General features: G+C 40.2%; 1 protein-coding gene across 3 annotated transcripts in view; it reads left to right on the forward strand.

Moving 5' to 3' along the window:
* The window catches only part of GLIS3 (GLIS family zinc finger 3), a 510,670-nt gene that overhangs the window by 457,289 nt on the left and 28,832 nt on the right, over positions 1 to 24,549 (forward strand). For all 3 annotated transcript variants that reach the window (XM_059924793.1, XM_059924792.1, XM_059924791.1), the window contains one exon: positions 15,974 to 16,149. In XM_059924793.1, the coding sequence (XP_059780776.1) occupies positions 15,974 to 16,149 (176 nt within the window). The remainder of the gene's footprint in view (positions 1 to 15,973; positions 16,150 to 24,549) is intronic.

The raw sequence follows: 24,549 nt of genomic DNA on the forward strand, positions 1-24,549 counted from the left end.
GAAGCAGGGACGAAAGGTAGGGAAAATAAGAAGGAGGTTATTATAGAAGAGTCCTTATGAACAATATGAGGACCTGAGCTAAGGCAAAGCAGTAAGGATGGAGAATTTATTCAAGGGCTATTAGTTAGGAGGCAGAATCACTAATTATTAATATATGTGTGGGGTAAAGAGGAGGGACCAAAATTCATTTCTGAGTTACACCCCGAGACATCAAGATGGAAAATGGTGCCATTAACAAAGGAAAAGAGGGTGTTGAGTAGAGGTGAGGGCGGGAAAGGAGGAATGATAATAAATGGACTTTAGGGTTTTGACTTTCAGGTGGCTGTAACACATCCAGGTGGATGTGTCTGGTAGGCAATTGAAACATGGATCAGAATATGTTAGACTTAATCCTAACACTTCTATGTACATGGTTAAGTGTAAACAAATTATTAGCCTTCTCTTGCAGGATCTGTCAGCAAAGCAGTGCAAATGATAATCATCTATTAAGTTCACAAACTTGCCAGTTGTTGGATGTATTTCTATAAGTTCAGATGAGCTTATTCATTTTAGGATTTTATTTAGTTCCCAGTTGAGTTTTAAATGATATTATCCATGGGCTTTTCATCATCCCATTTCATTCTGCCTGGCCAAGCATCATACCCTACAAGGTAGTGAAGCTAAGAAACCATCCATAGGGACCTCCTCCTCTTTGTCTCATCTTATCGGTAGTTATAAAGACTCTTTACAAGAATATAAGAAAAAAGTAATCTGTGTGTCTTCTTTTTTGTACACAGCCTTTAAAAGAATCAATGTAGAAAAAGATTTTAACCATTATTAGAGTCAAAAACCACAGCAACCCAAACACCTGATTAAATCCCAGCTCTCACATTTGCTAATTGTTTCAATGTGTTCCTTGGATGCTCCTGCTGCTCGGGTTGTTTCTGGTTTTGTTTTTAACATTTCATTTTGTTTTATTTTATAATTTTTTTTTCAATTTCGTCTTTTGAATGTTGGTAACATATTAAAAAATTTCAAGAATGGCGCAGTGAACACCCATATACCCTGCACCCATGTTCACCCATTGTTAACATTTTGCCACCTTCTCTCTCTCTTTCTGTCTCTTTCTCTTTCTGACTTGAGAGATCCTTTATTTGTCTGTTTGCTTGCTTGCCTGTTGTTTCTGAACCAATCTGAGAAATTGTTGGGAATATCAATGAGCTTTAACCCTAATTACTTTAAGAAAGATCTAAGAGGGACATTTTGCCTGCATAATCACAATGTAATTATCACACTCAGGAAATTTAACATTGATAATGTATATTGTCTAATATGCAGTCAATATTCAGATTTCCCAAATTGTGTGAATAAAGTTCTATATAGCTAGAGGTTTTTTTCTTTTCTTTTTATGATCCAGGATCTAAGGATCACAGTTCTCATTTCTTTTTAGTCTTTTTTACTCTAATGAAGTTTCCCAGCTTTTAAAAAATCATCATCTTCTTCATTATTATTATTATTGCTTTTCTCATGACATTGACAGTTTCTAAAGAACAGAGGAGATTTATTTTGCAGAATGTTCCACAGTTTGGACTTGTCTGATTTTTTTCCTCCTTAATAAACTAGTTCGTTTTGGGCAGGAATAACACATAGGTGATGGGGTGTTCCTTAGCTCTTTTGAGCCTTAGTTTGCACTCATGGGGAATTAGCATTAGATGAACCAAAACAGATAAAGCACCTAGCTTGTTACATGGCATGAGGACAGGCAACCTTGGCATGGCTGAGAGATTCAGGTTTGTAAGCCAGAGGATGTTGTCAAATGATTGCAGTGGCTGATAATATAATCATGGAAGGGAAAATGGAGAGGCAGAGGAAGGTGGTGTACTTTGCATGACTGGGTGAATGAAGTGGATATTTTCACTTTTGTGGCTTTGCCTTTTTGCTCTGCTCTCCCCACAGGATGTGAGCCCCATTCCTATGCCAGCCCAAGTGGCAGGAGCAAGGGCGTGGAGGTTTATCTCTTCCAATCAGGTTTGGAGATGAGGATGACTGGAGAAACAGCCCTGAATTATTCACTGCGTTTGCACTAATGTCCAGCATAAAAACACTAAGAGGAAATGTGCTTACCTTCCGCTTTGGGTTTATATATCTTTGCCTCTGTTTGCCTGGGAAATTCCCCAGTAAAAACCCCAGCAGTTTTCCTGACGGAAATAAGATTATCCACTTTGCGATTTTTAGTGGGAAACTGGCATTTTTTTCCTGCTTTGCGGGCATTGATTCATCATTTATTTAGCTTTAACTTGTTAATAAAATGGGCTGAGTCACTGTCATAAGTCAGGAAAGGTCCACCACATCTGTCCAGTTAACATCTGTTTCTTTGATCCTTACCACCGTAAAATAAACGCAAGTTCTCTCAATTTGACGAGGTTCCATTTTTATTTTGAATTATGATCTGAATGACACATCATTTCAGTGATTTAAGTCGAACTACACCACATCACCTAATGTTGATTTAAAATTATTATGGGAAGTGGTGTTTTACTATGTCATATTGAACGAGCCAGTGGTACTTTATGACAGTGGGAACTCAGCGTCTTCGGAAATGTTAATTTATTGGGTTTCAAAGTATGTCTTTTAGACCAGAGAAAACAAACATTGATGGAAGTCCCTTTTTGAGGTGGAGAAATCTTGCAATCCCAAGAATAAGTCAGCTGGATTTGTGTCACTCATCTTGTTCAGGAGCATGTTGGCTGCCTCTCCCCTTCTAAAGAAGGCCACAAATATGGTGTGCTCTGTAGCATAAGTGACAGAGTTTAGGGGACTTGTGGATTTACCAGAGTGGAGCGACATGTAAAGGGCTTCCTATGAGCCCCACCTCTGAGCCAGAGAAGACTGAAAACAAGGAAAGGATGTGCTCTCCCCATGGAGAATGCATTCTAGTACAGGAATCAACAGCAGAGAATGTTAGGGACAATTTTTTTGGAGAAAGTAATCTAAACACCTTAACTAAATAAGGAATGTCAGTTTCTTGAATCTGTATGAAGTATTGGGAAGCCTTACTGTTTTCCATTCATATCAGATGTGATACTGCTAGAATTCTAGGGACTTTGATATATGTGCAGTCTTCCTATGCCTTTGGGTAACCAGGGCTGGTCTTCACGGATAGCATTTTCTTATTCACCATTGGGAACATATTGTAGCTTTCCTGGATGCCAAGGGGTTAAAAATAGCAATTGTTTTCTATGTCATGTCTTTGCAATTATGTAAAGTTCTTTAGCTCTAGTCAAACCAACCTGCTCACTGACTTAGCTTGGTTGTTTTCTGCATCTTAATTCAGGATCTTTCTCTACCTAAAGAGAGAGTAAGGATATTCCCTCATTATCTTATTCTTGACTAAATGTTATCAGCCTGGAGCTTGGCTTAGTTTTCAGCCCAGAAAGCCTCCTTGCCTCTTGCAGCTCCCCAGTTAAATCGCTGGGTCCTTATTATCTGTCTCATTTATTTTCCATTTCCCAGATGTCCACTTGCTAACTGAATTATTAGTTCTTTGAGGGCAGGAACCTAAAATTTCCTTGTAACCTCCAGGGTTCAAACCTGCTAAGGCAGGTTTGACAAGGGAAAAGGACCAGTGAGGGGAATGCCTAGGAAACAGGGGGTCATTGCCAACTTCCACTGCCCAGGTGGGAGATTCCTAGAAAGGATTACTCCCCTTGATTCATTGGTCTGAAGGATGGTGACCTCAAAGCTCCAGCGTCTTATATAACCTGCATACTTCTATACAATACGTAGTTGCTCTAATACTTATGTTCACACACACACACACACACACACACACACACACACACACACTGCTAGGAGTCTCTTGCCATCACCCATTGCTGGGGTTCCCTTTGCTTTCCTGTGGTCTTTAATACTAGGTACTCAATACTAACTATTCCCACATGTTTGCATCTATAGTATCTGAACAGCTCAAAACTAGGCCTGCTGCTTTGCTGTCCTTCCCTCCCCAGGACTTTCTTAGTAAACAGGGACACTGATATCTTCACCCACTCAGCTTTTCCATAGACAGACACACACACACACACACACACACACACACACACACACACACACACTGTCTCTCTCTCTCTCTCTCTCTCCACATAATCTTTTCTCTCTCTTTTTAATCTTCTAGTATGTGTGCAATAATGGCTAAAATCATAAGCATCATACAAAATATTAAAGTTTATCAAAATCAGTCCTAACATTGAGGTTCATTCATTTATTGAATCATTCAGTCAGCTGGTATTTGGGCACCAGGCAATATACTGGACACTGAGGACATAGTGGTCAATGAGACTGACAGGAGCCCGGCCCTCTCAAAGCACCTAGTCTAGCAAGAGCTAACCTGGTCAATAGGTGGTCGTAATTTTGGATGCTATGAAGGGGTGCTACAGGAGGCTGTGGAGGCATACAGAAGGAGTACCTAACCCAAAATTGGGGAGGGAGGAATAGAAGAAAAAATATCTCCCTGAAATCTGAAGGTCTATAGAGCCCGGCCAGGCAACGTCATATATACAAAAGCTAAGAGGAGAGAGAGCAAGTGAGGACGGAGCTTCATAAATAAATGCAGGAGGAGGCTCATGAGCTGCGTTAAGGAGCTTGGGCTTTATGTAGAGAACAGGCTTTTGTGTATTTGGCTAAGACAGGTACCCTGGTGACTCTGGCATACATTACAAAGGCCTCCATATCCTGTTATCCACCCAGCAAGAGTTCAGAACATATTCTGTGCCCAACAGAAGAAGAAATGATGAAGAATGTACGAATGATTTGTCTGGTCCTCAAGCAGACAAAGGCTGTCCTTTCCGTATCCTAGACTGATAAGGCAACACAATGGGTTTTGTGTTATTTTCCTTTTTAACACAATTTGTAAAGACGATTTTGTCCCTTGCAATTCCAAGCTTGTAGTTTATATAGTCATGACCTATTTAAGAAGATTTTGAAGAGTCAGTGTCAAAAAAAAAATTACCTCCATGTTAGAGACAAAGTGCCGAACATCTGAAAGTTAGAGCTCTAATATCAATAACTTGGCTTCACTGTTCTTATTATAACAGAGAAGACTTGAGTATTATTAAGAAGTGTCCACATTGCTGTGTGTCATAATTTAGTTGCAATTTACCCAGTGAGCACTGCTCTCAGAGGCTCCTTGATGTGTATTACAGACCCTTTCCCACATGCATAGATAGCTGACTTATAAGGCAACAAACACTGGCCAAACAAACAAAGTTTGTCGATCTTTATCACTGAAATAATTGAGAAAAGCCATAGTCAGAAAATAAATATAAGCCTCAAATATCCATTGTTATCAGCCTGAGTATTGGCATCTACATCATCCTCTGTTAGAGTCTATTGATAGGATGCTCACCTAATGTCATGTGGTCAAGAGCATCATTCTTTCTCTTTAGGCTTCAGCACTTTACATTCAGAAAACAGTTATCCACATTTAACATCCCATTAAGGGGTCAGTTTCTTTCTAGAAAAGAGACTTCCACAGATGTTCAAGATTAAGAGAGGTGGGGTCCAAAATCTACCCCCCCCCCACACACACGTCTACTTGAGAACTGCTGAATGTAATGAATGTTGTTCCTGATGTTGATGCTGTGAGCACAGAGGTAGAAACTTCCAATATCCTAGACTTGAAAATGGAGATTACAGCATTGTATCTTAGACGGAAAAGCTTGAGGTCCTTTTTCTGTTCTGTTTTCTTTAAATCTGTGGAAAATTCCTGGTACTTCTTGATGTTTATTCTAGGGCAGAATAGCCCACCAGTCTTAAAACTTCTTAAATATTGATCCATGACCACAGCCATACTTCATCCTCTCTGGAAAATATCAGTTGGGTTATTGGCCTTTGGAATGACCTTTCTTCTCACAGAGAGCTTCACCTTACTAATAACTTCTTATAAATACGCCACCCTGACTCACTCGTAATAGTCACACGTACAGGGAAATTGGTGATATTTGTTACTTTCTTCTTACCTACCTAATGACTGTGAATGGCTCCTCTGGAAGAAAAATAAAACAGCAACAGCTACAACAAGGCATTGCTGAACTAGCTGCCATAGTCCACCCTGATCTATCTCTCATTTAAATTTCTGGGTGGGTAACAGGATATGGAGGCCTTTGAAATGTATGCCAGAGTCACCAGGGTACCTGTCTTAGCCAAATACACAAAAACCTGTTCTCTACATAAAGCCCAAGCTCCTTAATGCAGTGTGGTCTGCAAAACTTTTATGAGCCTAATTGCCAGAGGCCAATGTATTTCTTGATAATGGAGGAAAATAATGAGCTAGGTCTACATGGCTGTCTTCAGCTAACTATTAAAAGCCTAAAAAGCCTAGGAGTCAACTCTGATTCCTCCCTTTGCCCAAGCACTTTCGTATAGAATTAACCTGTAAGTCCTATTAGCTCTGCCTTCAAATACATTTTAAGCCTAATCAGCTCCACTCCTCCACACCCAGCTCACCAGTATCCCCTCCTGTCTCAAGTACAACAGCCCCCTAACTGGTTTCCCAACATCCAGTCTTGCTTACCCACAACCTTCTACTTTCACCCTACCAGCACACCTGGCCTTTGCTCCACACCACAACAGGAGCTGCTGCCCTTTAACATGTAAATTGAATCATTGAGGATTTCCTGCTCACATCTGTGTTCCCACCATACTTAAAATAAAGTCCAAACTCATTTTTATAGTGTGAAAGGTAGCAGTAACCCTGAGCAGCTGATTGATGCTCTTCCATCTCCACATTCTCCTTTGTGTCACTTCATGGCGAAGCAGGAGATGCTGATGTGAGCACACACGTGTCACTCCAGCAAACAAATGGCTTGACTTGTGGTTCAAGTATTCGTTCACGTCAGTTTGTTTTCCATGGATTTTAAATTTTGAAATGCACTATATCAGCATTTTAGATTAATTATAAACGCACATTACAAACCATCTATTAGAAGGTCTGTAAAAGGAACTATAATTTTTAAGTGCCAATGAAGTTGTTTCACCTCTGAATGCCAAATCAGCCATCTTTATTTTGTTCCCACATTCCAAACAAATCCACTTCATGCGAAGCCCAAGATGATGTTTTTTTAGTTCCCTTGGATTTTCAGTCAGGAAAGTGAGTCATGACAGTAACAAGGAATGCTTGAGGTAAAATAGAATTCCTTTTCTTGAAACCTTTACTTTAGTGCATTAGCGTGAAGCAACATGGAGTTCGCTAAGCCATTATAGTATTCAAATGTGGCAATGTGTTCTTTTCATATGCTTCCTCTGAAACAGCAAGTCATATGGAGCCAGAATTCCCAAAGTGAAAGCCCACAAGCCATTCTAGCCCGAGTCAAGATATCCACATATTACAAAGTGCCTCATCTCTGTTGCAGAAAAGGCTGTTCAAGGAAAGCCTCTGCTTAATGTTTTAACAGTGTGATCTAGAAATCACCTTCATCTTTTCCCCTCTCAGGTGGGGATAGTTGGAGAAATTGGCTCCTAAGAAACTATATCTTTTTTCAAGCGAAGGACTGTTTGTTCATTAGTGGTGAGGAATCTATTGAGTGAGCAGAAACCAAGAGACAAAGTTCTTTGGATTAGTCTTTTTGCCTCCTTTTCTGAGAAATAATCTTTAGTTGCTTTTCTGTTTAGTTGCAAGGAGAAAAACTTTTCTCTGTTTTAATCATCTTCCTCAGAGTAATGGTTGGAATCATTCTCCTGAAGAAGATGTTCTCCCCTCAGAAACAGAAACTGGTTTCTGGACAAATATAATATAATATAATATTCAACTGGCCATTTGCACCAATTCGACAAAGGTACCATCCACCTGGACACAAGAATTGGCACTAAGTTGGGAGCCATGTCTTTGGAACCAGTGGTCTCTTCAACAGCAACAGCCAACATTTATTAATTATCTTTGCATAGTACTGGATGAGGTGCTGAAGATACAAAATGGTAGCAAACAACTGAGGATTTGATACTCTTTCCATCTGTAAGAGCCAAGAGCCCTTCTCTAATTGTGAATTTTTAAATATATGCTGTTTCTTTTCATTCATTTCTGTAGCCAATTGTTGAGTCTCATCTTCAAGAGAAGGTATAGAAAATTCATTTGTGGTTATTACAATAGTAACCTGACATCCTTCAGATGAAGAAAAAAAAGCACATATAAACAGCACATATTATTACTGACCAAACCACCACCCAGCTAGTTTCTTTTCAAATTTATGGATTATATTGACTTCTGAGGTCTCATTTGGCAATGGCTTTCAAAGGCACCTGGCTATACTTGGCAGGAGTACTGCATTGGAAGTTAGTTCTAAAAGTTCTTCTGATGTCAAGAGACTCGTGTTTTCAGTTTGTGACCATGAGAAAGGTATGCAAGAAGCTGTTTTTTAATCTACCTATACCTCTCTTTCTCATGTTTGGAGAAAAATAACACTTTTTTTTCTCATTTCTCATCTAGCATTCTCACCACACTTTCTTCCGAATGTTTTTCTTTCACCTAATGCGTTCTGTTTCAAAGCAGACTGAACTCTATGCCTAACACTATGCTGAACAAGAGAAAGTCTTCCCTTTGCCACAGGACTATGAGTTAATCCCCTTGCTTTGACCTACTCAGAGCTGCCCAAGGGACGATATCATTACAGAATTTTTTTTCACCGCAGAATTTTTGACATGAAATGTCTAAGACCACTCTGGATAAATTTTCTTCTGGTTGGCACTTTTTTTGTAAAGAGGATTTGGCAGAATCAGACTTTTCTTTCCTTTCTCCCCATCACATCAGATTCTGAAATAGACAACCAACCAAGTCACAGCCAATTCTGCAGTCAAGATATTCCAAAAAACCTGGCTCTTGGTTAAATGTGTCCTGCATAATTCATTTTTGTAACATATCCTGGATGTCCTCTCCTCCTCCCTTTGCATTTCCACAGGGGAATAATAGTGTGATACCGTGGGCCGTATGTCACTGTATACAAGAAAAAATACACTTCTCTGCCTTGGGCATTGATTACTTTGTTTTCTTGACTTACAACTTACTCCCTAAACCCAAGTGGAGAAACGTTCCTCCAGAACACTCTACCCTTTCTATTTCCCACAAACACTCACTCATTATAATATATATGTGTCTTTTTTAAAAAGCCTTGGTGATCATTTCACCTATAGCCAACTTCACAGCCCTCATTTTGTTGTGCTCTGTGGAGGCTTAGGCAGTCATTTTTGAGTCTTAGTCTCGTCCAATGTGATAAATTATTTGCAGTTAATATTGACCCAGACCCTTGTAAGGAGAAAGAAACACTAAGCCCTTCCTGGGGATGGTTTCAGCTCTTCGGCTAGTTTGGAACAGAGTCCGCAGATGGACATACAGCTCTTGGCCTGCTTTGGTCCTACCCAGATGGACAGTGTTGCAATTACCCACACTTCCCCAAGGCCGTTTCTTCATTTCTGAAAGCTGGTCTTGATTGTCTCAGAAGCAGAATTCAATTTGCAGTTCCCCCAGTAACGTGCTGTGATTCATTCGGGGACAAATCTGGATTGAACTGAGTCCAAGTGTCTCTTTTGTGAGACAGAAGGGAAGTATAAGTAGATACTATAGTCACCCAGATGAGTCAGCCAGGAATTCATGAAGTGATTCATAAATCGTTATAAAGACCACTAAAGACTACTAAAATGGAGCGCTGTCTGGCTATACAAAGTGGGGTATTATCATTGGGGGGTTTTTTTAGATGTTAAATCAGATGTGTAATCCTTAAAACTGTGCTTTTCTTTTTAGGTTTTGAAAAGGATTCCTTTTTTCCCCCTCTGCAGTCAGCCAACTGCTAAAGCCATTTTTCATTGATTAGTTTTCACAGATGAATTTTAAAACCACTACAGATGATACCCCACAATTCTTTGGGGGAATGAAGAATACCTCCCCAAATCTACCATAGACCAGTTTCTATTCATTATTTCTACTCCCTGGCAGCAAATCAATATTTTTCATGTGAATGCAATGAAACTAGCTGTTCTGATGCATTCTTCCTTCTTTGGGAGGTCTATAACCCCCATGGAAGAAAGAAGGTGGGCGGGGGGGGGAACTATCCAAAGCACATACCAACCAACATTTAATCTAGCTGATCATGAAAACACCTCTTTTCAAAGTGTTAACCCCCAAAGCAGTGCTAAAACATACAGTCCCACATGGCTTGCACTGCTGTGTATACAGTACGAATGAAGAAAAGTGAGACATATTTATGACATGTGCTTGATTTGCAACACAGCCTATTAGTAAATTTTGTTTGAAGAAATGCAATTGTTAGTTGACATAGAAATACTTTGGATTTATACACAAGGGAAAGAGTGTAACTGAAAGGTGTTATCCAGCTGGAAAGACTAAAGGTATAAGCTTGGCTTGGGCACAAAGAGCCCCAGTTTAGAAATGAGCAAATTCACCAAAGCAAACTGGGGAATCATATTGTCAGATTCTTAAAGGCAGTAGGTTGCTGATACCCCCCATCCCCATCATCTGGTGATGAGGAGCAAAACCTCAGATGTCCACAAGAGTCCCCTTCCATCCTCCCTCAACCCATCTCTCTGCCTTGCTTTGCATCTTCCCTAGAGAGCATCTTACCTTATTGGGGTAAAGTGGTATCTGGAGAACTAGCTGTGTGACTTTGGCAAATCATTTCATGTCTCTGGGCTAGATACAGTGGTGCTCCACTGCCCTTCAGCTCAAATATTCTATGATTGTATGGATTTGTGAGCTCAGGATAATTCGTTGGGAAAGCCAGAACCAAAAAAATGAGACTCTTACAGAAGACCACAACTAACTGCTCCTGGGACTAGGAAATTAACCAGATGAGTAAAAGCCTCACCTTCTTTAAGCCTCTTTCCATAGTCAAGAGAGAAAAGAGTGCTAAGATATTTTTTATTTTTCGAGCTTTATAGATATTCTAACACAGTGCTATTAGACAGCTCTCAAGCATTGGGTACATTTTAAATCAGGGATACCTTAAATGTACATTCTATTTAGAGCAGTCATTCCATAAACATGTGTCAATCATCTGAAAGGTGTCAGACATTCACTGTTTAAAGTACTTTGATATCTGTGAGTTCCTAATTTAAAATTGTTCATCGTCCACCCCGCCCCTCACCTTGCATCCTTTATTTTTCTCTGTAGTACTCATTTCCTCTAGCTCAATACATAGTTTGTGGGTTTAAAATTGTTCACTGCCTGCTTCCTCTCACACAAACACGGAGATCTGTGTCATGTGTTACTCTCTCCGTAGTGCAATCGGAGCCCTTGGTTGGTGTTCAGTAAATACCTCCTGAATGAATAAATGAATATGTTATCTCAGATTTTATGATCCCCAGTAAGATTCGAGGTTATCTTTATTTTGCACTTGAAACTGAGGCTGGGAGAAATCAGGGAATTTATTCAAAACTACCCGGCTGGTAAGGGATGGAGCCACACTCCAAGGCCGGGGGGTCTGACTTCTACTCCATCTGTCTTCTACGACAGCCGTCTGCTTCTCCTGCCATTTGCAATTTCTCTAAACGTGAACCTCACCAGTTCTATGTGTTTCAATTGGGACCTATTGTTCTATGAAACAATCTAAGATTGAGTACTGCATCAACAGGAGAGCTCTTTGCTTCTGGCCCACATCACTGCAAGGTTGGGAAGCTCAATGTGAACAGAGGGTGGGAGCAGGCCACAAAAGAGAAGGAGCATAGCCAAGTAAATACCCCCAAATAATCAGACATTTCCCAAGGTGTGTATAGATAAATATTTGCAGAAATCTTTCCAAGGCGTTTTGGTTTTTTTTCCCCAGATCTTTGGTGAGCACTTTAAAACCTGTTTCCTTCTCTCTCTCTCTCTCTCTCTCTTTTTTTTTTTTTTTTTTTGCAAACCATTGAACCATGGCTTATGCTAAGGTTATATAAACTCCTCCACTAAATGAGTGGAAATGGTTGACTCAGTTCTCTGGTTTGCTTTTGTGTGATCTGCTTCTGGTAAGCAGTGATTTTTTTTAAAAATTCTGGTCTGTTGTGTGCATTTTTACATAACAATCTTCTATTGTTTCAAAGAAGTATGAAAGGCCAAAGAAGAGACTGGTAAGCTATATCAAATGAAATCTGTGAAATGTCAACTGCAGATCAGCAGCTGGGGAACAGAGTTGGACCCAGAAAGACTTCAGACAGTCTGTCTTCTGGCTCTTGGACACTGCTGTCACTCAGAATGAATGAGAGTGATGTCATCTTGTCCTGACATAACGGGGGAATGAGATACTCCTTAGGAGAAAAATTATAAATCACTGCAGTTTATACTCAGCATCAAAATTATTTATTTATTTTAGTATCAAAAAATTTAATTCATCTTCTTTGGAGTTAAAGAAAATTTTTGTTTGGGGCAGAAAATTCAGACCATATTCATTTGGCCATGTGTGTGCGTGTTAAAAAGACTAGGTTGGAAAATAGGTGAGGACACTAAGAAAATGGGATTTCGAGGTCCCCTCTACCTTCAGTAACAATAACATTTTAGGTTTTGCTTAGCAAGTTTCTGTTTAAGCATGCATGTTTTTTGTTTGTTTGCTTGCTTCTGGAGTAAATGGCCTCAAACTACTCAAGTTTCTTGAGTCTTTTTGGCTTTTTAAATAACATTCCTGGCATCTCTCTTGCTGTGATTTAGTGATTGCTTTTGGTTGCTCCCAGGGCCTTGCCTTGAACAGTAGGGCTCTCTCCTTCTCTGCTCCTCTCCTGCCCTCTCATCCCTGATTCTAATTTGCTATTTCTATTTCTATGAGCTAGTTAACAAGTAAGCAAGTTTATAAAAATTAAATTTAAGTTAATAGATTGTGAGAGATTTTTCAATCAAATACAATGTAGTGTTTTTAGGTAGTAACAAAATTGATTCTATGTGCTGTACTTGAAAGTCAGTCATATTTATGCACTCGTTTCTTACACTGGGCTTTTTAGTGCTAAATTCTTATTTATTTCCTTGTTCCTAGAAATTGTCTGGATCACAATCAAGATCACATCGTGTTACTTTTCATCTTTTCTTTATATATGTAAAAGTTAGAGTTTTTGTACCAGTTCTTTCCTTTCCAAAGCAAAGACTACTTTAAGTGTACATTTATTTCATTTAGAATAGTATATATTTAAATTTTTATTAATACTTTATATGGAGTGACATACTGTATTTTGAAATTATATTAACTTATACCATATAATCTTATTTATTTGAATAACATGGTGAAAAATCCAGACTGAAGTAGCAAAAAGCAAAATGTAGAGTCAGTTGAAGGCTCAGTAAGTATTATTTTATTCCCCCCAGGTCTCTGAGATAGATGATGCTAAAATCTTGATGTGTATGTACTTCCACATTTTTTTTCTTTGCTCAACATTGCTATTACATTAAGTAATATGTGGTAACCAAGAGAGCATGGCCAGGGTGTGAAACTTGTGTGAATAAATAGATAAGAATGATTTGTAATTAGCATATAATTATATACTCTCTAGATAGATAGATACATAGATATATAATTTATATATAGATATATCATCTAAATATAGATATAGAGGTCTGTTGTATGAAATTAACATTCCAGATGACACCTAAAATGCTCAGATGAATTCTGTTCTTTTAGTTGGTTGAATACACCCCTTTTTTATAGCTAGTAATCATAATTCACCCTATAGTCACATCATCCCGAATTATAAAAATGTAAGGTTTTATATTGCTCACAATCTTTGCCTCCTTCCCCTTCCCCATACACATTTTCTACTCTTTGTTAATCAAACCTTCATTTATGAGTCAGAGTTAATGTGCTGTGGGGGAGGGAGTTGTGAAACAAAATTATTCTCCTCCATCAAGCCGGTGATACTAAGGTCCTACTTCTAAATACTGCGACTTGCTCCATCTACACATCTCTGCTCCATCAATCCTTAAGAGAAAGGAAAGGTGGCAGAAGTACCAGAAGAGAAGACTGAAAAAACACCAAGAGCATGTTATATCTTTTATTCCCAAACAAAGAAATATAATTAAGAAGGCAAAGGATCTTGCTGCTTTGCCCCCAAAAAACAAAATTGAGTTGCCAAAGATGGCTATTTAGCAATGACATAGGTTTCCTTCCAATTCAAATCCACCCCTTTCCCTCACTCCCTGGAGATCTTCCGTTCACAGGATTCTGGTGTTGGTTGGTGGTGTGGACTCCTTCTAGCCGCAAAGTCTGTGATCTCACAATTCCTCCTGCCTCTCCCACAAGCCCAGAGCAGCCTGTGAGACACATTGAGGACATGTTCCCCAAGAAAATAGCCTCTATACGGGGAATCCCGGCATACAAGTTTTAATAGATATTCTCAGGACAGTGCCGGCGTTCATTTGCTCTGTTTTTCCTCAAGGCCATTCAGCACATCTTTTCAAGCTAATTCCAGTTAAGATGATATGCTTGGAAAATATATATTTACCAGGCACAGGACACTCAGTTACTATTCTCTTCCAGCTGAGTGAAGATATAAGTTCTTGATTAAGCAGGCATCCTAACCCAGCTAGTTTCTTTAAGCCTCCTCTGACTTGTCTTCTCCGTAAGTTAACCAGTCCAAATCCTCCCTTCTTGGTTCCTACATCATCTTACCTAGTCTTATCAGACCTCAGCAAGGGGAATGCAAAAACAAATGAGATTTCATCCCATGGTTTCTTACTGCGGCAATACAAATGTAGAAGCTCTGCCTTGTTAAATACTATGGTTCAAAATGTTGAAAATTGCTTGATAAACTTGACTGGTTCATCCTCCCTTTGATCACCTATGGCCCTACACAAAAAGCCCAGAAAAATGAAGTGACCTGTTTGTATGAAATAAGTGGTGTACACAGATGGCGACATCTACATGTTGGCATAAAACAAAGCCTGTCTTTCTATACAGTGTAAGAAACAGCCTATTGAAGGTTTTCAATCACCTGAGCCTTTGCGGGGAGACTAAACTCTTCATTGCTGATATAGTTTTTCCGCACATCATTGTGATGCTTCTTTTCACTGCACTGACAGAGTCCCTGCTCCTTTCTCCACCACACTTGCACCAGACCCCTACTGAACTGGCAGATAGAATGTCGTTTTGATAGTCTATGGTCATTGCTCAACTTTAACACTGTTCGCACAAGTACACTTCAAGGGAACTTCGATGTTAGAAAGTATAAACTGTCTTTTTAAACCTAGTGAGTCAGATCCTGCCATTTTTCTGTACAATTAGAAGATCAATAGATAGTTATGCATTTTATATCTCGGGTTAGTTGATGATGTCACCTTATTTAAACACCTGTATGTCCCACCTCAGAAACTACCATAATCTCATTATGATTGGCACGTGTGACTGCAAAAGATGTCCCAAATCGTGTGTAAGGTTCCTGTTACACCCTGGGCAATGTTCTTTGCCAAGCACAGAACCCACACAGATCTTTTGGGTTCTGGATTTCAAACCACACTTGACCTTTGAGATTTAAGTTAATTTATTCTTGGCAAAAGAAAATGTATTGTTTAAAGAGAATAGGACTAGAGAGGCTTATAATAAAGTCTTATAATACTTCTTGGACCTCAGATATGTCTTACAGAACAAAATGTTTATGAGCTAAGTGTAAATGAATCAGGAACATACAGATTAAATTTCCCTTAAAATGCAAACGGGTCTAAAACTTAGCAGAAAAGGGGTCTGGCAAAAGATGTGCTTTGAATTTCACCAAACCCAGAGTATTTGAAATGCATTTTAAGAAGCTTGACAAACTCAGACTGTGACTAAATTTTCCCTTTGTTGATCTCTTTTATTCCTTCAGTATCTCAATTGAGAAGTCAGTGGTTAAAAATGGGAGAGAAAAGTCTTAAGTTTTTTTTGGAGGACTTTTTGTCACACTATTATACAGCCAGAATAGGGAATTAGAATTTGGCTTTGAAGAGTTTGCCTTTGCTCCTGCTGTTTTACATCTCTTATGTTTCCTTTTATCATTGTTTTCTCAGGTTTGCACCTTCCGCTCCATCTCCTCACCACATCAGCCCCCGGAGAGTTCCAGCTCCTCCTTCAATAATGCAGAGAACACAGCCTGCCCATACCCAGCAGCCCTCAGGATCACACCTGAAGTCTTATCAGCCAGAAACAAACTCTTCTTTTCAACCAAATGGAATCCATGTCCATGGTAAGCAAGTAGCTGACAGTCCCTTGAGTTTTGAAAAGTGATGTTGTGCTGTTGCTTTTAATCAGGTGTCTTGGTTACCTGTTGTGGATTTCAGATGTCCTGCTATACACCACCAGGCTTTGGCTTTAATAACTTTCCTCTAAAATTTCACACTTAATCAGCATGAAATGTTGCAGTATCTTCCTGGCTTTGACCCTAAGATGGTATGACTTAGGACACCCCCAAGTGGTCAGCCCAAGGTGATGATCCATTCATTGACCCAGCACTTTTAACACCTCATGGTTAGGCCCTAACAACAGCATCTTGTTTCCTAAACAATAAACAGTGTACAAGGGAAACAACAGGAGTCCTTTTGCCCATGCATGCCTCTCCTCTCACAGGGCTTTGCCCCCATTCCCATATGCCCAGATCCTCTCCATCCTTCAAGGCCCAGATGAAATGGCACTTCTCTCTGAAGCCTTTCCTGATCTCCTTGCTGGATGTAATCTCTCCTGGCTTTAAACTCTTGATAGCATATCACCTGTATTTCTGGTATTATTGATACTTAAGCTCTGTCTCCCTTGTAATTTACTTCTCTGTGAGTAAAACTTGTCTTCACTGGTAATGTGTAAACTTCTTTCTAAAGTCAGAATTTTCTGACCCACTGTTCTTTCTCTTAGAGAATTTAGCACAGTTCTTCACGTGTTGTAAAGACACATAGATACTGGATGGGTTCATGGAAGAAGAGGAGGGAAGGAAGGCAAGAGAAATCATGATGGTTTTCAAAATGTGTTTAACCTAGAATATGCATGGAGAACTAAGTTTAGCTTAATTTCTTTTCTTTACTTAAACCAATTTTGCTGACTCAGGCAGATATCTTAGTGAACATCCATAGAAAGTTGAGTTGTCAAATCATATAGACTCAAAGTATACATAGCCTTTTACTTCCTAAGGACAGACACACCTTCTGTATAAGCAGAAGGGATACCATACATTTAAACTGAGAGTTTCAGCACCTGAGAAACGTGACTCATCTCCATCTGTCTCATGTTGATTCCTGAGTTTGCTCTTTATGAGTTATTACTTGAAATTAATGGGTAGTATCCCCAAACAAATCTAAATCAGTATTCAAGCTGTGTGGATAAGTGTGAATAACTTCCCAAGATGGCAGAATCAAGCAGTACTATGGAGCTAGGTTTGGATAAGAACATCAAAGCAGGGGTCTAGACAGCCAATGAGGAGACAAAATGCAGACAGTGGCAGGTTGTTGGAAGGGAAGAATCTTGGAAAGCCCAGGGCCACTGGCTCTGGCTCAAAGTTCCATCCATTGCTTCTCCCCTCTCCCTGATAGTAGTCACACAGACCCCCCGTTCCCCAACAAAACTTGGGTCTGTAGTAATTTTTACCTTCTTCTGTCAGTAAATTTCTTCTCAAGCTTTATTACGTGTTTACTCAACCAAGAAACATTCCTTGAGTGCCTACTATGCGTAAAGCAATGAATGTGTGAGGAAGACAAACAGAGCACTCTGTCTTCTGAGGGGGGCCTCTCAACCCTGACAAGGAGCTCTTCTAATGCGGGGGAGATTCAGGTGCTCTGAAGCCACCCTCACCTACAGGCAGGAGGCAAACAACATGAGTTCGGGGTTTGTGGAATGCAGAATAGGTCACTGATTCTAAGACACACAATTTTTACCTTCATATTTTAACACTGCTGAAATCTGAACATATCCCAGTCAGTGGCATCATGTAATTGGCAGTGATTTTTCTTTCTGGTGCTGTATAGAACAATGGAGCATTTCACAGTCAATGGTGTCATAATTCCAGTGAAATGCAGTATAACACACTTTGATTACAATTGTGAAAAACACATTTTAAAATTTCAAAAATTAACCTACTTGCATGAAAAAATATTGGAAGGAAATTCTTCAAAATGTTGACAGGTTTTTTTTTTAATCATGGTGGTAGGATAATGGGTGGTTTCTTTTCTTCTTTTTTCTGCTTTCTAAAGAAATTCTAAAAGAGATTTTGGAATTAGACCAACTTGAATGCAAATACCAATCTACTCAACTGTGTGACTCTGGACAAATTATTGAGCCTCAGTTCACTTTCATTAAATGAGGGGAGTCTTACCTACCTTCTCTCATCAGTTGTTACGAGAATTCAGCAAGCAGAGCACCTGGTACCGTGTAGGAGCTTAACTAATTAATGCTCTTCCTTCTACTCCCTTTTCTTTATTAGACTATTTGAGAATAGGAATAATATTTGTAGTCTTAGGGCAAGCATAATACTTGGTGCAAAGTAGGCATTTAGTAAGTATTTACTGAATAAGTGATTGACACTTTCTCATTCACCAAATGAATAATGAAACAAGAGGGTACAGATAATGGGATTTACCTTATCATTTTGCCCTGCCTCTCGGCAAAAGACTCTTCTGCCATATTTCTCATTTTTAGTTGAACAATGAATTTTCTCAAGTTTTGTTGAAACTTGAAATTGTGTTTTTTTTTTTTTAATTTCACTTTAATTGTTAAAAATTCCCATGGCCAGTGAGAAACCGCTAATAGTGTTACCGATCCTCCCTAGTTGTTCCCCAACAAAGGTCCTTCTGCCCAGTGTTGTTGGAGCCAATAGAACGAGACTGAGTTCGTTTCAGAAGCAAAGGAAAGCTTTATGCTTTGATCAAAGAATGGAGAGGCTCCAGCTCCTGCTCTAGAACACAGGCTCTCCCAGAAAGGCTGGATGGAGGCTGGGCTGCTTTATAGTGTTCTCTCCTGCAGAGGGGTGGGAGGAGTTCCTGCGGGTCCAGTGCAGCATTTCTGCAAATAGCATGCCATCCTCATCTTCAGTTGCAGTGTCGTGCTCAGCGCTTCTGCACAATGCACGCCAAGCTGAAGTGTCTGGCACAGCAGTTCTGCACTGGGAACGCTAATCCGACATATTAAGTGCAAGGCCCGCTCTAGGCAAGTGAAAGTAAACACAAAAGAAGAGGTTATCTTATCACCTAGGTTGTGTCTTATTTTTCCCGGGGACCTCAGTGGACTTTGCCAGTGACAGTAGCAGCTCTAAAATAGATACATACAACAAGCCTTTCTGGAAGAGATAAGATATAGTTATGCAAATTGGAAATCGTGACTTTCTCCCAGGAGGATGGGCAAGTGGCTGCAGTGAAGAGCTTGCAAAGGGAGTGTCCATGCATTAGCCCCTGGGCAACTGCTAGAATTTAGGGAGTAGGGATCCAGATGCAGACTTACTTCCTCCTCAAGCATTTTTTCTGAAAATGTTTTTGTGAAACTTTCTGGGCATGAGCATTTCTCATCAACTACTCCTTAGGATAAGGGCCCAAACTGATCTAATATTTTTCAAGTGGGCGCTACGGTGCTGGGAGTGAGGGGAGCAGAGACCCTCTAAATGAGTTGCTGTTATTGGCCGTGCCTTTCAGCTTTGGTTGCACTAGTTTGCTCGATGGTGTTATATAGCATCTTGGTAACAAGGAACTTCAGCCCCATTAAAAGTAGATTTTTTTTTTTTTTTTTTTTTAATTTATTTATTTATTTATTTATTTTATTTTTGGTTGCGTTGGGTCTTCGTTGCTGTGTGCAGGCTTTCTCTAGGTGCGGCAAGTAGGGGCTGCTCATCGTTGTGGTGCGCGGGCTTCTCATTGCAGTGGCTTTTCTTGCTGCAGAGCACGGACTGTAAGCGCGAGGGCTTCAGTAGTTGTGGCACACAGGCTCAGTAGTTGTGGCTCACGGGCTCTAGAGTGCAGGCTCAGGAGCTGTGGCACACGGGCTTAGTTGCTCCGCGGCATGTGGGATCTTCCCGGACCAGGGCTCGAACCCGTGTTCCCTGCATTAGCAGGCAGATTCTCAACCACTGCGCCACCAGGGAAGCCCAAAAGTAGATTTTTAAAGCCCCAAGCAGTGTCGGGATTGCTAGCACAATAGCTACAGTGAATATTTGTTCTTTCTTTCAAGAAGTTCATGGCCTTAATGAGCGTTGTCACCCCCATCCTCTCTGTGCTCCCTGCTGCAGGTAGAGGTCAGAGAAAAATGTCATCACTGTATTTTTAGAGATGAGAACTGAGACATAGAAGAATATTAAATGTCTAGGCATTGCTGCCTTGGCAAAGTACACAGGCGTCTTTAACAAGAAGTCCACATTTCCAAGCCACATTCTTAAGCTACCTATTTTTAAGTCAAAGGCACATCAAAATAAGTATGTGTTTATATCTATCCGTGGAATATACACTTGTAGGTAGATACTGTTGCATTACATAGAGCCATGAAAGGTTAGTACTCAGAGTGGCTTTAGTCTTATAGATGAAGAAGAAAATGAGGTCCATTGAGTTTTGCTCATGGTGTACTAATTGATAAGAGCTTAGATGTTGTGTGCTCCATGTATATATTTATTACGAGGTATTTTGTAAAAGGCACACTTTGAAAAGGTTAATAGCACTGCTTTTTCAAGTTCCCTTAACTAGTGGATGACCCAGGACCAGAGCTCAGTTTTGTTGATTCTGCATCCACTTCATCCATTCATACTGCCTTCGTTAGTAAGGGTGGATAAGGTGTCATTTCTTTTAATGTTTGAATACTGGTAGCATTTACAGGTCTCTGGGTGGCATGTCCAAGGCAACTTCCTAGTACATTTTAGTCTTTTATTTAAGATGTAAACATAAGGACAACTCTTTCCAATCATGTAAGCTTGTTCTTCAGTCTTTTCTTTCTCTTTAGGACCATTCTCTTGCCCGGGCAAGCTTCAGAATTTTGCCTGGATTAGTTGCCTGAGAGTTGATATTTGTACATTTTGTTATGGTACTAATGGATAATTTCTTTTTAAATGCTCTATTCACTCCAAGCTGTTAGAATGCTGTGGGAATTCCTAGAACAGTATTTTCACAACCTTCCTGCTTCTGGACCCATCAAGGAGAGGCCAAGTTCAATTCAGCAAGTGTTTATTGGTCATGCACTTTTGTCAGGCAAACATGAATGTCATTTAATCAATGCAATGTGATACATGCAATAACAGAATGTATCAGAGGCTCCCAGTTTATTCAGAAGAAGGTGTCAGAGAAGGGGTCCTAGAGGTGAATAGAGTTTCTTCTTGAATAGAGTTTTTTTGTTTTGTTTTGTTTTATACTGGAATATAGCCGATTAATAATGTTGTGATAGTTTCAGGTGCACAGCAAAGCGACCCAGCCATACATACACATGTATCCACTCTCCCCCAAGCTCCCCTCCCACCCAGGCTGCCACATAACATTGAGCAGAGTTCCCTGTGCTATACAGTGGGTCCTTGTTGGTTATCCATTTAAAATATAGCAGTGTGTACATGTCAATCCCAAACTCCCAGTCTATCCCTCCTCCCCACCCTTCCCCCCTGGTAACCTTAAGTTTGTTCTCTAAGTCTGTGAGTCTGTTTCTGGTTTGTAAATAAGTTCATGTGTATCATTTCTTTTTAGATTCCGCATATAAGTGATATCATACAATATTTGTCTTTCTCTGTCTGACTTACTTCACTCAGTATGACTATCTCTAGGTCCATCCATGTTGCTGCAAATCGCATTTTTTCATTCTTTTTAATGGCTGAGTAATAGTCCGTTGCATGTCCAGTGGTTAGGACTCCGCACTTTCACTGAATAGAGTTTTGATGGTAAATAGATCACTGGGTAAGCCAAGTGGCGAGAGGCATTGCAGGCAGGGGGAAGCAAAGCACACAGGCAAGAACACAAATGACAGCATGGTGTGTGCCTAGAGAGGTGAGCCAGAGGCAGTTGGTGTACGGCTGGGATATACAGCTTCAGTCGTGGAGTAGAGGGAAAGAAGGCTGAGGGACCCGCAAGACCAGCTCATAATGGGATCTGTGGCCACACTGAGTGTAATGCTGCCGAGTGAAGAGGCCAGCGTGGTATTTAGGAAAGTCGGCCAGGGCACTGTGTAGAGAATGGAATGGGCGAGGTAGGAACATTACATCCTAAGTCTTGGGATTATATTGGACTGCCTGCATAGAACACCCAAACATCAGTGACTTAAATAAACAGTCCAGTTCGCTCAGATAAAAGTGGTAAATAGGGGATGTCAAAATAATGTGGAACTCTGTTTGTTCACACACAATCTTTCCTAGGCAAGAGGAGCTGAGATGGCAAGAGAAGGAGAAAATGAAGAAGCCCTCAGCCTATCTGCTACATAAGCAGAATCCCTTTCTGCTCTCTTTCTATAAAATTTGAAATGAGCATGATCCCAGGGGCTGCGTCCCCAGAAAGGTACACACCTGGCCTGCCCAGCCCTCAGCTGATGGCAGATCACAATTCTTCCTAAGTGCTCGTTCTATCACCTGCTGTCTCAGTTCCTGCAAGCCGTCATTTCCAGTCAACATTTTTGTCCATTTTTAATAACCACCAAAGAGCCTCCAGCCACATTGAACCGGCTGCCCAAATCCTTTCTTGATTATTTTGTTACTCCTGCAGTGAGTAGGTTTCATAGATTTTGAGTGGTCTGTCCCAATCCTGGTTTTCCCAAAGAGCCTGTTATTTGTAATACACATTTGTACAGAGCAAAGGGCTTCTCAGGATTTGTTTATCATGTTATAGCAGCATGCACAGTGTACTCTTCTCATGTGACAAGACATCTAAAAGTAAACAGTGCATGGAGGAGAAGCAGCCCCATGGAGCCAATGGTGCCCCAGTCTCCTCCGGCTTTCTGCTTTGCCGTCTTTAACAGTGGCTTCCATCCTCCTGGTCACAATATGGATGGTGATGTTCTCCATTCATTTCTTGTCTCAGTTTCAGGCAAAAGTGAGGGAGAAGAGTGGAGGACAGGTGTACCCCAGACTTAGTCCCATGGCCACCCTCACGTGCAAGGGAGTCTGGGAAGACAGGTATTTTAGTTCGTTGCCATGCTCGACAAAACTGAGGTTCTGTTAATAATGTTTATTGGATAGACAGACTACAGGGTGTGCCAAAGATTCTCTGGAACCGTCTTCTAATCTGTAAAATGGAACTATCTCACGGATTCATTCACATTGATTGCCTCTGGGAAATCAGTGGTAGAGCCTAGAGGCCTCTTTCTGAGGGTTCTGCCCCATTTTCTGCCTCTCTTCCCTATTCTCTTAGGTTTCTATACTTTACACTGCTTGCTCCCATTTTCACCCCTCTGGAGTTGCCAGTTGCCAACACAAAGATTTCCATCATCCAAGATCCAGTCATTAGATTTCATTAGGAAATCACCATGAAGCTGTCTCCCCAGCCTGAGCTGTTTGATATCAAGGCAGCAGCGGGGAAAAGCAGAGCCTTCTCTGCTGGTCCTGGCTCCTGTGGTTCATAAGCTGTCTTTCTCATGATTTAAAGTGTGCCTGCAGGCCCCGAAGAAGCAGGCCAGTGAGCTCCCAGACAATAGTGGCATTTTCCCACCTCAGTGCGGACAACAAAAGGTTTCCAGACACCAACAGGCCTCCAAGAACAAAACACGTTGTAAATGGCTTGTCCTACCAAACAACCAAACCGTCTTTCAAACTGAAGAAACCTCAGAGCACTGATACTTAAATGAAATGGAGTGGCAGGTACAAGCTTAACTTCTTCCTCTGTGTTGGCTGTTTACTTAACAGTGATTGTGCAATGGTACTTTCCAGAAGAGCCCTATGGGTTACAGCCATGACTGATCTCAGTTCTGGGAGTTTATAGTGTTAAATGTTTAAAGCTTATTTTTTTAAAAGGCAAATTGTAGAGACAGTAAACATACTTCCCTCCCACAGGAAATTTAGTCACATCTGCATATGTGAGGTTGTGAAATAATAAAGCAGTAAGTCTAGAAATTGTATTGCTTAGAACTTAAGCATGTGTCACAACTTTGCCTTGAAATCTCAGGAAGACAAATAAGATTGATAAATCAACAGTGTAATCGTCTTCACTGAGAAAGTTGTGACATAGTCACAAAGAGAAGGAGCCAATGAGTGTACTTCACGTTATTCTGATATTATCAGCTGATATTATCATCAGCGGTCATAATCAGGAATAATTTTTGGTATCAGCCTTGATGTTATTAATGCTTATATAGTACTGGGGATTGATGATTAGATCCAGGGAAATTCTTAATTACTCTTATATACTTAATTACTACAAAATTATCCCAAGAGCAATTTTACATAACTAATACTTGATAAATTCTGACAGTGTGCTAATTCTATAAAACAAAAGTTAAATTCAAGTGTGTATATGAGTGCAGTCAGAATTTCAACATGTTGGGTTTTACGACAGGTGTGTAAGATGGTCATCTTAATCAGAAGAGCTGTTTGTTTGATTATGGAAAATTGAACTGTGAATAATCTACATATGTGATTAAGCATCTGCACACACACTCACAGATTAAACCCATATATCAGTAAGGATATTAGAGGACTAAATCTAAATCAAATAATCATCACTAAATT

This window comes from Balaenoptera ricei, chromosome 6 (assembly GCF_028023285.1).
Source record: "Balaenoptera ricei isolate mBalRic1 chromosome 6, mBalRic1.hap2, whole genome shotgun sequence".
Taxonomy (NCBI): Eukaryota; Metazoa; Chordata; class Mammalia; order Artiodactyla; family Balaenopteridae; genus Balaenoptera; species Balaenoptera ricei.